A 13,171-nucleotide genomic window follows, 5' to 3' on the forward strand; every position below is an offset into this window, starting at 1 on the left:
AAATGCATAGCACACTGCACATGTGTTCACCTAGTCCTGCAGTTTTCAAACTCTCCGGGAGTTTGTAACCCACAGTAAGTCTTTGAAGAGGCGAGGGGGGGGGGGAAGGCAGCAGGGGCAGGGGAAGGCAGCGGCGCGATCCCCAGGATCGTGTTGCTCAGGGGGCTGCAGGGACTGGGGTGCACCCTCCAGTCCCTGCAGCAGCCATCCCTCTGTGCAGGGAGCCCTGCGCGAGCGCCTGCAGGGTGCCCCAGGTCAGGGAAAGGGAGAGTGGAGCGATCTGCTCTGCTTCCGTAAAAGCGGAAGAGGAGTGTGATTGCCCCACTCTCCCTTTCCCTGACCTGGGGAGCCCTGCAGGTGCTCACGCAGGGCTCCCCGCACACAGGGATGGCTGCTGCAAGGACTGGACGGTGCACCCGAGTCCCTGCAGTCCCCCTGAGCGACGCGATCCTGGGGATCACGCCACTGCCTTCCCCCTGTCTCCTGGCTGCCCCTGCCCCTTAAGGGGGCAGAGGACAGGACCCAAAGGCTGGGGTGTCGCGATGCCCCAGTTTGAATACCACTGACCCTAGCCTATTTGACGAGGCTTTGTAGTGCCAAGAACCACGCATGCAGCAACCATTTCCATGAGCACTAGAAATATACAGGGAGAAACTTGTGTCTCTGTGTACATCGCCTAGCTGGTTGAGGGCAAACTTTAAATATGTTTAATATCTGGTCTGAAACACATGGCACAGCAACTCTGTGCGCTGGATCAATTCCTGGATGGGACACTGCCTGGTAACCCTATATAGGCCCCCTGAAAAGACATCATGGGAGATGTGGGATATAAAAAAAAGCATGAATGAACAAATTAATAAATATTTTCACCAACTATGACAAAGCACATCAACACTAGGAAGAATTTACACATCAATATCTCAAATCTAACAGAAATTTACAAATGCAACTTGGATTGCTTAGCGTAACTTTATATTTGTAACTATATACCATTTCCTCACTTTACCATCAGCGTATCAATCAAGTTTATATTATTCTGGGTTGCACATTTTATTAAAAGCAAATTCAGAGCACAATTGACTTTTCATTTGCTTAACAAGTGAAGAAATATTTACCCTGACAGCCATTTCATTGTAGAAATTCATCTTCATAATAAAATATGCTGTCTGTGAATCAAAGGGGGAGGGAGGAAGATGGCATACATTTCAGTTACACAAAGACAGTACTCTTATTTTTACATATAAAAGATAAGAATCTTTATACATAATACATAATAAGAGTTGTAGGCTTAGAGAGAATAAAATCAAACTTTGTATTGAAGAGATAGGCTTCCTAATACATAATGCAGGCTTAACCAGAAAAATCTATGGTAGTCAAACTAGCAGCTAATGGAGATATATGATCATAAAATGCTCTCCGCTGAGTTTGATAATCAATGGTGCTCTACTGAGAGTAGAATAACAAAGCAGAAATATTCACAAGTGCTGGTGACACGTAGTATTGTATGATTTATTCACTGGGGTTCTTTTAACCAAAACTCACAGAAACATAAAAGGAATTCATATTTCAAGACGTCTGGTTTAATGAAAAATTCAAAGAAATGCTGTCTTCAGTCGAAATCGTTCAAGGATATGGATGCAGTGATGGAGCAAAATTGTGCCTTCCAACCATCTGTACTAAATGTTATGTACTTAGTTGCCTCCTGAGTAATCCTTGGGAATTTTGTTTCATTTAATATTCATTCTAACATCATAAAATCATAAATACAATGATAACATTTTACAGTGATTCCCCTGATATAGAAAACATTTCCTGGTTCCCTTCCAATAAAGGCAAATCCCACTCTTAGAGGAAGAATCGCCTGCTATAGCAAACACTCACTTGGCAGGATAGGTTCTTTTAATGGATACATCACTTTACACTAAGCTTTCACATCTGTTCCGCCCTCTAATTACAAATGCAAAATGAACAAAATTCACAACTGTATCATAAAAAGGAAAATAAGTACTTTCAAGGCAGAAGACGTCCTTTATTTAGCATAACATGTAGGCTTGGTGTGTGTGTGTGTTTCAACTGCAAATCAAGGGGGGAATACTTTCTCCCCTTATACAGTCCCTGTTCTGTGACTCTCCCCCCCCCCCCAGCAAAGAGGAATTCACTGTAAAAGGGTTTCACTGTAATTAGTGTTATTTGAATTGCCTAGTCTGATCCAAAGCAAATTGTCTGTGGAGAGCAGCAGGACTGGATTATTTATCAACAGTCTGGGCAATTAAGAAACAGTTGGCTGCAATATGTTATTTACAAATGAACACAATGATGCTACTTCATTTTACATTCACTTTCTTCATTACATTAAGCAAGGCATAATTCCTTCAGTTTAATTAAAGGGACTTTTTAAACACTCACTTTAATATTATATTGCTTCCTTAATAATATAACCAGAATATAACAAAGATGGGAGATCTTTTTTTTAAAAAGTGCACAACTGAAGAATGCTGATGTTTTTAAGCTAGAAAGGTTGATTAGCTTGTAGATAGAGGATACCTCATTTCTAACTCCTTATAGCAAAAGAAAGCTCTTCTTTTGCACAGAGAGTCTTGATTAAGAGCCCAATGTTGGGCTCGATGCGCTGGCTTACCACTGGTGCGCACTGTTGCAAACATGCAGTAAAACATGTTTGCGAGGCTTAGTGCTGGGCCAGCGCCTGTGCTGGCCCAGCGCTGGCCAGAGCTGGGCTAGCACCGGACGGGCACCTGGCCTCCGCCACTTGGCAGTCGCACGGACCACCAAGCCGTGGTAAGTGGGGGCGGGGGAGAGGAAAGGAGGAGGCTTTCCGGGGAAGGGGGAGGGGGAGGCGGGGAGAAGGCGTGCCAGAGGAGGGAGGCGGGAGGGAGGGAGGCAGGAGGGAGCAGAGCTCCACCAGATCCAGAGCATTCATGCTCAGCACCCTACACAAACACTCTTCCTTCACCGCCAACCTTTTGGTCGACAGTGAATCGAGTAGCCCCATTGCGGGGAACAAAAATCCCCTTCTCCCGAGGTGCCGCCCGTGGCTGCCGTGGGCATGTTGGATGCGATGGCAGCCATTTTCAGTGCTGCCGCAGCCACGTGCCACAGGAGCACAGGATCGGGCTGTAAATCATCCCACCTTCTTCTTCCACATAGTCAACCACCCAAGAAAAACTTTACCACACTTTAAACTTCTTGAATGGAAAGTGGAAAGTTGTGGATTAGAGGTGGCCATCTGTATAATTTATATGCTAGTCCTTGAATAGGTGTGCAAAACTGTAAAGGCAAAAACATTTGAAAAGAAAAGCTTGTTATATAACTTCTGCAGAGCCAACAATCCCCATGTTCAGAACTATCACTTCTGCAGCTTTCACCACTAGGATACCAGTAAATGGTCTTTTGTGCCGAATTTGAATCACATCTATAAAGTTTAAATCTAATCTTGATCTATTTGGAGCAGGAGAGGCAATAAACATTGCAGGGAGCAGTGATCTTGGAGAGCAGGCTCCTGGCCTTTCTCAAACCACTTTCCCTTCTCAGCCTTATAGCTTCCTGGAGTTCTTTGTGCAGCAATTAATCGGGTGACAGAAGAAAGACAGCAGTTGTGTCTCTGCCTAAGGCAACTCCTAACTCTCCTTTACTCCAGAAAAAGAAGAAACAGCAAGAATCCCCAGTCATTTATTTTTCAAGCAAAAAAACTGTTTGGATTTACCAAAATATTAGGCAAAAAGAGGGTGGTGGCAGAAGGAACAAATTGGCACTTGCAAACCTTGCACCTTTCCACTCTGACACACAACCAACTTTGACTGTTCAAGAACAATAATTTACACTGTTACAACTGTGAAAAGACCTATAACAAACTTTTGTTTCTCCAACTGCCTGCATTTTGCAGAATAAGGTTGTGCAGGATCAAAACACTGAAACAGCATGCACATGCAACTATATCTAAGGTTGTCAGTGTGGACTGACTTTGTTCAAGCCAGGAACATTCTTATTTAGTTTCACCCAGAAGCAACTCCCTTGACTTGTTCTACATTGCAAGCTCCTTTTTTAAATTTCAGAAAGTTTAAACAGCAGCTTATGGTGCAGCACTGAGTGTTTCTGCTTGGAAAATACAAACAAGAATATACTGCACTCTGGTTTTTCTTCAGATCGTATAAATTGTACAAACAAGAAAATCATATGCAAGTCTACTCAGAAGTAACTCCCATTGTAATCAATGGGGCTTACTACCAAGACAATATACATTGGATTGCATATAAGGAACTTTCCCTTATCTTTTGGGCAGCCTAATCCTAACTGGCGCTGGAACAGGCAGGTCAGCTAGCCTGTGCTGTATCCAGCATAGGGTTGGGGCTGACTGTGGTGCAATCGGGACAAGGGGAATCAATTCCCCTCACCTCAGGTAATATGGTAGTGGCCCAAATGGGGATACTCAGATCTGTGCCAGTTAAAGAGGTGGTGCAGATCCAAGCAGCCTGGCGCTAGGCCTAAGTGCCAGATCCTGGCACCCCCCCCTTCCTGGGCTCACCCTCCCCCACCTGCCCCAGACCCCCATGCCAGTGGTCTGCCACCAGTGCAAACTCACCCATTCCAGGGCCTGCTCCAGTGTGGGTAAGCCAGCACGCACCCTTGTGCCAGCCTCCCCAACTTTGGCATCATCGCAGATATGCATTATGGCATATTTGCAACACTCCTGGGCCAGCATAAGGCATTTATACTGGCCCAGCGCAATCTCTGGATTGTTCTCTCAGGGTTGACCTCAGATCCTGCTCTTAACCTTGTTCCTAAGCGCAATAGGAGTAGCCAAACTACTAGAATCCAAGACATATAACATGTCCTATTTAATATTACTTTTGAACATTTAATCCTGACCAAGAACATGTAAGTTAAAAACCCTAAATGTTTTAAATAAATATGTGGCCCAGTAACAGAGTTTCACCTACTTTGCATTTAGATGCAGTATTTTGACAAGTTCACAACAATTTGAGTTTTTACCTCCACCATTTTTCTGTATTTTTTTCTTCCTTGGTAACCCCGCCACCATTTCTGGATATAGACCATCATTTTGTTTAGGTACCTAAAACAAAATATTTTGATGAGCACGGAGGAATGAATTGCCTTTTGTTCAAAAAGTGCAAGATGTTCTTTGTTTTATTATTCAGTGGTGGCAGTTGTTGAATCCAAAGATGCCATCTTTAATGCTTTTTAGAGCAACGTGTACCCTAAATATGACAGAGAGCAAAAATCTTGATGGTTTAATTATAGATTTTCTTATAACACATGGCACCATTTGGAATTTGAAAGTATTTTTCACTTCTAAAGCATTATCTGAAGCATATGCCCCATCCAGGGTGAATTCAATATTCTGTTTAGATAAGGAAGAGAGAGTGGAGATAAGGAAGAGAGGGTGGAGAGTTAACATCTATTTATTTAATTAAATATTTCTACCATGCTTTCCTTCTCTCAGTCATGTGGTACTGAAGGAGGCTAACAATAACATAAAAAGTACCATAAAATACAATAACACAACTCAATTGTCACATCCAAACAATCTACAAGAAAGCAAAGAATAACATCAGAAAATAATATACCAGTGGCAGAACAGACCTATTTGGATATACTACTCTCTGTAAAATGGGAATCAAAGTCAAGTATTTCACAGGATTGATATGAGGATGAAAATGAATGATTTGATCCCCTGCGCATAGATCTGCAATGCTAGATATCCATATATGCATATGCCTATTGCACAAGAGGCAGCAATGTCATAAAGCATGTAAACCCACAACCTTACTCCATATAGGACCCCAAGTACTAGAGTTGCCAGACTCTTGAAGGGTCCTCTTAAATATGCTGCTGCATTGATAACAAGGCAACTATAGCTTCTCCTGTTTGCTTTAGGCCAGGGGTGCCCAAACTCCGGCCCTGGGGCCACTTGCGGCCCTCCAGCACTCTCAATGCGGCCCTCAGGGAGCCCCCAGTCTCCAATGAGCCTCTGGCCCTCTGGAGATTTGTTAGAGCCCGCACTGGCCATACGCAACTGCTCTCAGTGTGAGGGCAACTGTTTGGCCTCTCGAGTGAGCTGTGGGATGAGGGCTCCCTCCACTGCTTGTTGTTTCACGTCTGTGATGCAGTAGTGGCAGCAAAGGAAAGGCCAACCTTGCTTTGTGCAAGGCCTTTTATAGGTCTTGTGCTATTGCAAGACCTTCATTCATTCATTTTAATTCATCTTTAATATATTCGTTTATGTAAACTTATGTAAATTTATTCAAATTTTAAATATAAATTGATTCTTTTTTTTCCCCCTGGCCCCCGAGACAGTGTCAGAGAGATGATGTGGCCCTCCTGCCAAAAACTTTGGACACCCCTGCTTCAGGCCAATTGTGTCATCTGCTATAGTAAGAACTATAGTATTAATGTTCTGCATAGCATGTATTTGGGCAGTGGGAGGAGGACTAAGTGACAGGACCAAGAGAAAATGAGGTCAAAGAGACTGTTGCTTCCTCATTTCCAGAATCAGCAGTAAGTTTTAAAGTGCAGGGGAAATTTCTGTAATACAACATGGCAACCCAAGCAGGGACACATCACTACAGGCAGAACAGTTCATAAATAATATTTTGTTAATTTATTTACCTGCAAAGTCCACAGAAGTCAAATGCTTCTTAAAGCTGTGCAAAGCAATCTCAGTGTACCACAGTCTTTTTTAAAATAAACATATTTGATTGACATACGCAAATAAATGACAAAACTCAGGATATTTAAATCATTTCTTTCCTCATCCCAGAATTTTAAAAAAAGTTTCTAAAAGTGACACATGTACTATTATTTTTAAAAGGAGGATTTTCTCTCTGATTGCAAAGCATGATATTAATTTATAGACAAGAACGTTTTAGGCAGGAATGGGAACTCGAGTCCAGTTCAGTGTCCAGTTCTGGTTGCCGCATCTCAAAAAGGATTTAGTGGAGATAAAAAAGGTGCAAAATAGAGCAACCAGAATGATTACTGGGCTGGGGCACCTTCCCTATGAGGAAAGGCTACAGCATTTGGGCCTCTTCAGCCTAGAAAAGAGGTGCCTGAGGGGGGACATGATTGAGACATAAAAAATCATGCAGGGGATGGACAGAGTGGATAGAGAGACGCTCTTTTCCCTTTTGCATAACACCAGAACCAGGGAACATCCACGAAAGTTGAGTTTTGGGAGAGTTAGGACAGACAGAAGAAAATATTTCTTTACTCAGCGTGTAATTAGTTTGTGGAACTCCTTGCCACAGGAAGTAGTGATGGCATCTTGCCTGGATGCCTTTAAGAGGGGATTGGACAAATTTCTGGAGGAAAAGTTCATTACAGGTTACAAGTCATGGTAGGTATGTGCAAGGTAGAGGTAGGCTGCCTCTGATTGTCAGATGCAGGGGAGGGTACCAGGGCGCAGGTTGTGTGTGTTGTCTTGTGTGCTCCCTCAGGTATTTGGTGGGCCACTGTGAGATACAGGAAGTTGGACTAGATGGGCCCTTGGCCTGATCCAGCGGGGCTCTTATACTCTTGTCAGTGATCTGAACCTGAGTTGCCAAAATGCGCATTTTTCGGTGATTTGTTGACTCATGAGTCAAGTGCATGGAAGACTCTAAAAAACACTCAAGTTAGGGGCCCCCTGCATGCTGACTCGACCCCATGCGTGCTGACTTGAGTCTGCCTGTGTCTGGGTGTGCCTGCTTACTGTTTTTGCAGTGTGAAAAACCTTGTGGAGCCATCATTCAGACTGAGCGAGCAGCAGGGAAGTTCCTGCTGAGAGGCAGGTAAAGCATTAATGTTTTCCTCTTGCAATGAATAGGAGGGGGGAGGCAGGAGCGGGCTTTTTGACCATCTGTGATAGGAAGGAAGGAATAGATGATCATTGGATGCAGGAGGAGGAGCCCAAGGGGGTTCTTAGCCGCCCTGGGTCCCTTTTTGGGAGAAGGGCGGGATAAAAATAAAGTTTTATTATTATTATTATTATTATTATTATTATTATTCTTACCTTATGATTGGCTGCAGAACCCCAGGAAGGGAGAGAAAGGAGTAAGGAAGGGGGAGGGATGGGTTTGTAGCAATCTCACTTTCCTTTGCATGGCTGTTGCTTGGGCAGAGGAAGCCTCATTGAATGACTAGCTACAGTGGGACTACTTCTGAGTACAGCTGCAAAGGATTGGATCATCCTGGTAAGCGTCATAGTTGCTGCGCGTGACCCTCCTGCCTCTTGCCACTTCTGTCCCCACTCTCTTGCAATCCCTCCCACCTCCTTCAGCCCCCTTTATAGATAGGACAGGGCAGCAGAGGACTCTTTAAAGTGAACTCACACAGCCCGGCAGCGGCCCCATTTTTCTGTGGCAGGTTTTTTTTAAAGGGGGGACGACTCTATGACTCTTGTTTGAGTTGAGTCGCCGGGGGTAGTGAATCTCTCAAGTGGAGTCAAGTCCTCCTGGATTTTCCCATCCCTGGTTTCAGGCACATCACTGAGACCTGATAAAATACCAAATCACTAAAAACACAGTTAACATCCCAATCCTAAAGCATGGTCGTATAGCTAGACCAAATGGCCTACACTGCATCCAATGCAGCTCAGGAGGTGGCTGGAGGGGATATACTTCCCTATACTCACAGTAAAGCCCCATCAACCTCTTTGGGGCTTCCCTGCTATATAGCTGGTACATATCTGGGAAGCCAGTGTAGGGCTGCCTGAGCTGGGAAAGGGATTTAGGATAAAGCAAAGAAGGCTTCCACCAACCCCTCCCCTCCTGGGCCCTTTTTTCCACCCTTTCTGCCCCCCCCCCACTGAAAACACCCCCTGCCTCCAAACCACCCTCCCTCCACCCTTTCCCAGCCCCCGCATTGTCTAGCATGAACTTACCTGTGCCTACAGACACTGGGTTGGGATCTGGCACTGCTGAGCTGACACAGGCTCTCACAGTGGCTCACAGTTGGCTCTGAAGTAGGCGCAAACATGCCTTATGGCACATTTGGAATATTCTGGGCTGGCGCCAGCCCAATACCAAGTTAGGATTAGGCCGTGAGCTATATTAAAACTATAGTCCAAAAGTGGTTTTGCCAGCAAATTAGTTCCACTGAATGGAGCAGTATTTACTTCTAAGTAAAACAGTTCATGGTCATATTGTGAATCAAATTACCTGATATATGCCCTGACTTTGCATCCTCGAAACCAACTCTGAATTTTGACAGCAGCATAATATTCGTGCTTTCGATATTCATTTACACATCTGAAAACATAAGAAGAAAAATTCATATTTTAACCAGTTACATTAAAGATCAAAGCAACAAAAAAGCATTATTTGACTGCATATTCTTTTATTTCTCCAGGTGGGGACGACGACTATCACATCATAATAAGGTAAAACATTTATTATTATTATTTTTAATTTTACAACACCAAAAATTAACAAATATAAACTCAGAAAATTAGAAACAGAAATAGAAATAGAAATAAAAATGAAAGCAGATATTGAAAGTTGTGTGGCAAGTGCAGAGTTCTAAATCTATGTTTCTTCGTTCTTCTACAAAATCATATAACATATTAGGTATCATATCTTAAACAGTCTATTGGTTATTTCTAAGATACATTTTCAACATAAACAAAAAAAATTATCTATATATCAATTATCTACTCATTGAATCCATAACTTATTAGATCCATTTTCCCCTTTGTGCACAGGAAATCAATGAATAGTTTCCAATTGTTCAGAAAACACTTTACTGACTTCTCTTTAAGAAAAAACATAAGTTTGACCAATGATAAAGCAATACATTTATTATTTATATCCTACACTTTCTCCAAAGATCTCTCAATCTGTTTGAACTTCACAAGAACCTTGTTAGGGTAGCTAATGATTTCCTGAGTAGAATTCTACAGAAATACCAACCCATGTTCAAAATACCCATTTATTAATATGATTAACTGAAAGGCTAAGTGCCATTCTAGAGGAGTAGGTAGAAGCTGTAAGCACCAAAGTATCTGTAGAATGCATGGGGTGAGTGCTTAGTGTTCTCTTTAAACCAGTGCTTCCCAACCTTTTGGAGGCTGCGGACCACTGCATAAAAATTGGAATCATGGTGGACCACATACAACCCCACCCCCTGCAAATTAAAAATACAACAAAGGGTACAATCCTAACCACACTTTCCTGAGAGTAAGCCCCACTGAACAAAATAGGACTTACTTCTGAGTAGACCTGGTTAGGATCATGCCCTAAATTTGGTAGTCCATTAGGAAGCACACAGTAAAACATTCAAAGTGTCAACTGCGGTTACAGGTGGTCCATTCTCCACCAACTCTGATGGTTTATGGGGAAACGTCTCCTGAGCAAGCACTCCCCATGGACTACCAGAGAGGGCAGAGGACTGCCCACAGCTATAGCCGACATTTCAGTGGTCCATGGGGAACACACACTCAGCGAGGCACTAGAAGTGATAGAAGGTGATCATCTTTATTTTCACAACCTTGCAGACAACTTCACAGGGTCTTGCGGACCACCTGTGGTCCATGGATCATAGGTTGGGAAAAACTGCTTTAAACACTGTTGGAAGGGTACTGATGATTCAAAAATACCACTGTGCAGGATAATAATCCATTCCAAATTATTTCTATGGCCATTTGAAGGAATACTGTAGTGCATGTGTCTTGGAAGTGAGAGTGCAGTGATGGGGTTACCAAATACAAAGTGGGACAGAGTACCTATCCCTTTAACCATTGTAAAGAAGAGGGAATTTTGGCAGGTGCAGCTCAACATGGAAAGGTTTAAAAAGCTGCAGTGCCAAAATTCCCTCTTCTAAACAATGGTTAAAGGTATAGGCACTCTGCCCACTTTGTACCTGATAACCCTAGCAAGAAAGAACTATAAGTAGAGGTGCTTGTTTCCAGTAAGATAGATTTACAGGTGGGGCCTTGGTATCTGCAGGGGACCTGTTCCTAGACCCCCTTGCAGATACCAAAAATCATGGATAAAGAAATCCATGATTTTCTGCCCCTTAATCCCTCCTAGGGGGATGGGAGCAACTCCAATCCCCCCCCAGAGGGCTTTCGGAAGCCTGCAGAGGCCACGCATGTCTGCCTTCGGCCTCTGCTGGGCTCCGATTGGCTCTTAGAGTTGAAAAGATGTGACTTCTGGAAGCCCCGGTCCTCAGAATGCCTTAAAAGGCATAAAAGCATTACTTCTGGTTTCCCTCAGGATACCGGAAGTCACATTTTTTTGGCTGTAAGAGCTATTTGGAAGCCTACAGTAGACATGCGCAGCTTCTGCGGGCTTCAGAAAGCCATCTAGAGGGGACCGTAGAGCAGCTGCAGTCCCCTTTGGAGGGTTCAGGTGGGGCCCAAGTCTGGCTCAATGCTGGTCCGGGGGACCCTAGCTGAGCCAGATCCATGGATGAAAAACCTGCGGATAAACAGTTCCACCTATACAACCTAAGTCTTACTGAACACAGTGGGCTTACTTCTGAGTAAAATAAATAACACCATTTTCAAACACACAAATAAGCAAAGCACATACACCACACAAGTTTGAGAAAGGCTCTCTCTATTTACCTTCATCTATTCAGGAATATCATTTTTCCTAAATATCATTTTCTGGATCCCAACACAAAACAATGCATTTCTGTGGTAATTTGGAATATATTTATTTTATTTATTTACTTACAATATTTTTATCCTGCCTTTCTCCCCAGACCGAAAGCAGCTATCATGATACTTCCAAACAGAGTGAGAGGTTTCAGGGGCAGTGCTTTAAGGTTTACAGCACAAGCCTATGCATGTCTATTCAGAAGTGAAGGTAAGTCCCACTGATCAATCAGTTAATCCATCAGTTGTAGTAGTGGTAGTAATGGTTTGCTCACTCATGATATCTGTGGATCTTACTACATTAGGGCTACAATACTATCCACACTTTCCTGGGAGTAAGCCCCACTGACTATAACGGGAATCACTTCTGAGTTGCATAGGATTGGATTCTGGGTTCACCCTGCAATGTTGCTACAACAGGTGAAGGAACTCCAACTAGCAGACCTGGAGCAAACTCTAGGAAGAGTTGTCAGTTCCCTGGAGTTGATTTACATCCCAAGCCTATGCATGCCAACTCAGAAGTAAGTCCCATTAGAGTCAGTGGGGCTTACTCCCAGGAAAGTGTGGCTAGGATTGGGCTGTTACGCTGTAATCCTATGCACACTTACCTGGGAGTAAACCCATTGACTATAATGGGACTTACTTCTGAGCAGATATACAAAGGATTGGGCTCTTACAGTCCAATCGTATCTGCAGTTTCCTGGGAGTAAGCCCTACTGATTCTAATAGGACTTAGTTCTGAGTAGAGATATACAGAGGATTGGACTCTTACAGCCCAATTGTATCCACACTTACCTGGGAGTAAGCCCCATTGACTCTAATGGGACTTGCTTCTGAGTAGATACACAGCTCTATCCACACTTCCCTGGGAGTAAGCCCCACTGACTCCAATGGGGCTTACTTCTGAGTAGGCATGCGTAGGCTGGGGCTCTGAGGCTCCTGGAGGGGAAGGGACCTGCGGGGCCCTTACCTGTTCCTCTGGAAATGTTCCTCCTTGAAGCCCGGCAGCCTCCCCTGCAGCCTGGCCAAGGTGGCCATCTTTGCCCTGCTCCCATAGATGGTGTACAAGCCGTTGCCACGGCAACCGCGCCATACCACGCGGGCAGCAGGGGCGGGGGGAATCAGTTCTCCTCAGCCGCGGGAGGAGAGCAGAGGGGCGGGCGGGGGCTTCGAGCGGACCCCGGGGGGGCTATAGAGGAGGACGAGGCGCAGTGGCGGGCGCCTGGCCCGCGCCTGCGCCCGCGCCCTCCCGCGCAGCTCCCAGCCCCGCGAGGAGGCGGCGATGGTCGAGCCCGGCTTCCTCCAGCGCCGCGGCTGCTGCCGGGATTCCATCATGGGGGAGTGAGAGGCGCAGCGGCTGCAGAGTGGCTGGCCGGCCCGCCCGCCCGGTGGACCTGCCGCCCTCCCCCGCACCCGAGTCTCTGCGAAGCGGCACCCGCCTCCCCAGGGAGCGGCCCACGGCAGGCGCCGGGTACATGTTCCGGGCGGCCGAGCCCAGCCCCTGCAGACCTCCAGCCGCCAGGAAGAGCTGGTGAGGGCGGGGTTGGGGGCGAGGGG

The 13,171-nt window shown here is 44.9% G+C and overlaps 2 protein-coding genes across 3 annotated transcripts in view; one reads left to right on the forward strand and one right to left on the reverse strand.

The window, feature by feature from the left end:
- SPATA17 (spermatogenesis associated 17) overlaps positions 1-12,806 on the reverse strand; it is a 115,294-nt gene extending 102,488 nt beyond the window's left edge. The window contains exons 1-4 of one of the 2 annotated variants that reach the window (XM_066611707.1): positions 12,585-12,806; positions 9,174-9,263; positions 5,008-5,089; positions 1,116-1,166 (exon numbers count right to left, since the gene is read on the reverse strand). In XM_066611707.1, coding sequence (XP_066467804.1) covers positions 1,116-1,166; positions 5,008-5,089; positions 9,174-9,263; positions 12,585-12,652 — 291 coding nt within the window. In that variant the 5' untranslated portion in view covers positions 12,653-12,806. The remainder of the gene's footprint in view (positions 1-1,115; positions 1,167-5,007; positions 5,090-9,173; positions 9,264-12,584) is intronic. The other variant, XM_066611708.1, reaches the window with a different exon arrangement.
- A 138-nt stretch (positions 12,807-12,944) lies between these two features.
- Positions 12,945-13,171, forward strand: part of GPATCH2 (G-patch domain containing 2) — a 146,429-nt gene continuing 146,202 nt past the window's right edge. Inside the window, exon 1 of the mRNA XM_066618931.1 lies at positions 12,945-13,145. Coding sequence (XP_066475028.1) covers positions 13,090-13,145 — 56 coding nt within the window. The 5' untranslated portion in view covers positions 12,945-13,089. The remainder of the gene's footprint in view (positions 13,146-13,171) is intronic.

Source organism: Tiliqua scincoides, chromosome 1, assembly GCF_035046505.1.
Source record: "Tiliqua scincoides isolate rTilSci1 chromosome 1, rTilSci1.hap2, whole genome shotgun sequence".
Taxonomy (NCBI): Eukaryota; Metazoa; Chordata; class Lepidosauria; order Squamata; family Scincidae; genus Tiliqua; species Tiliqua scincoides.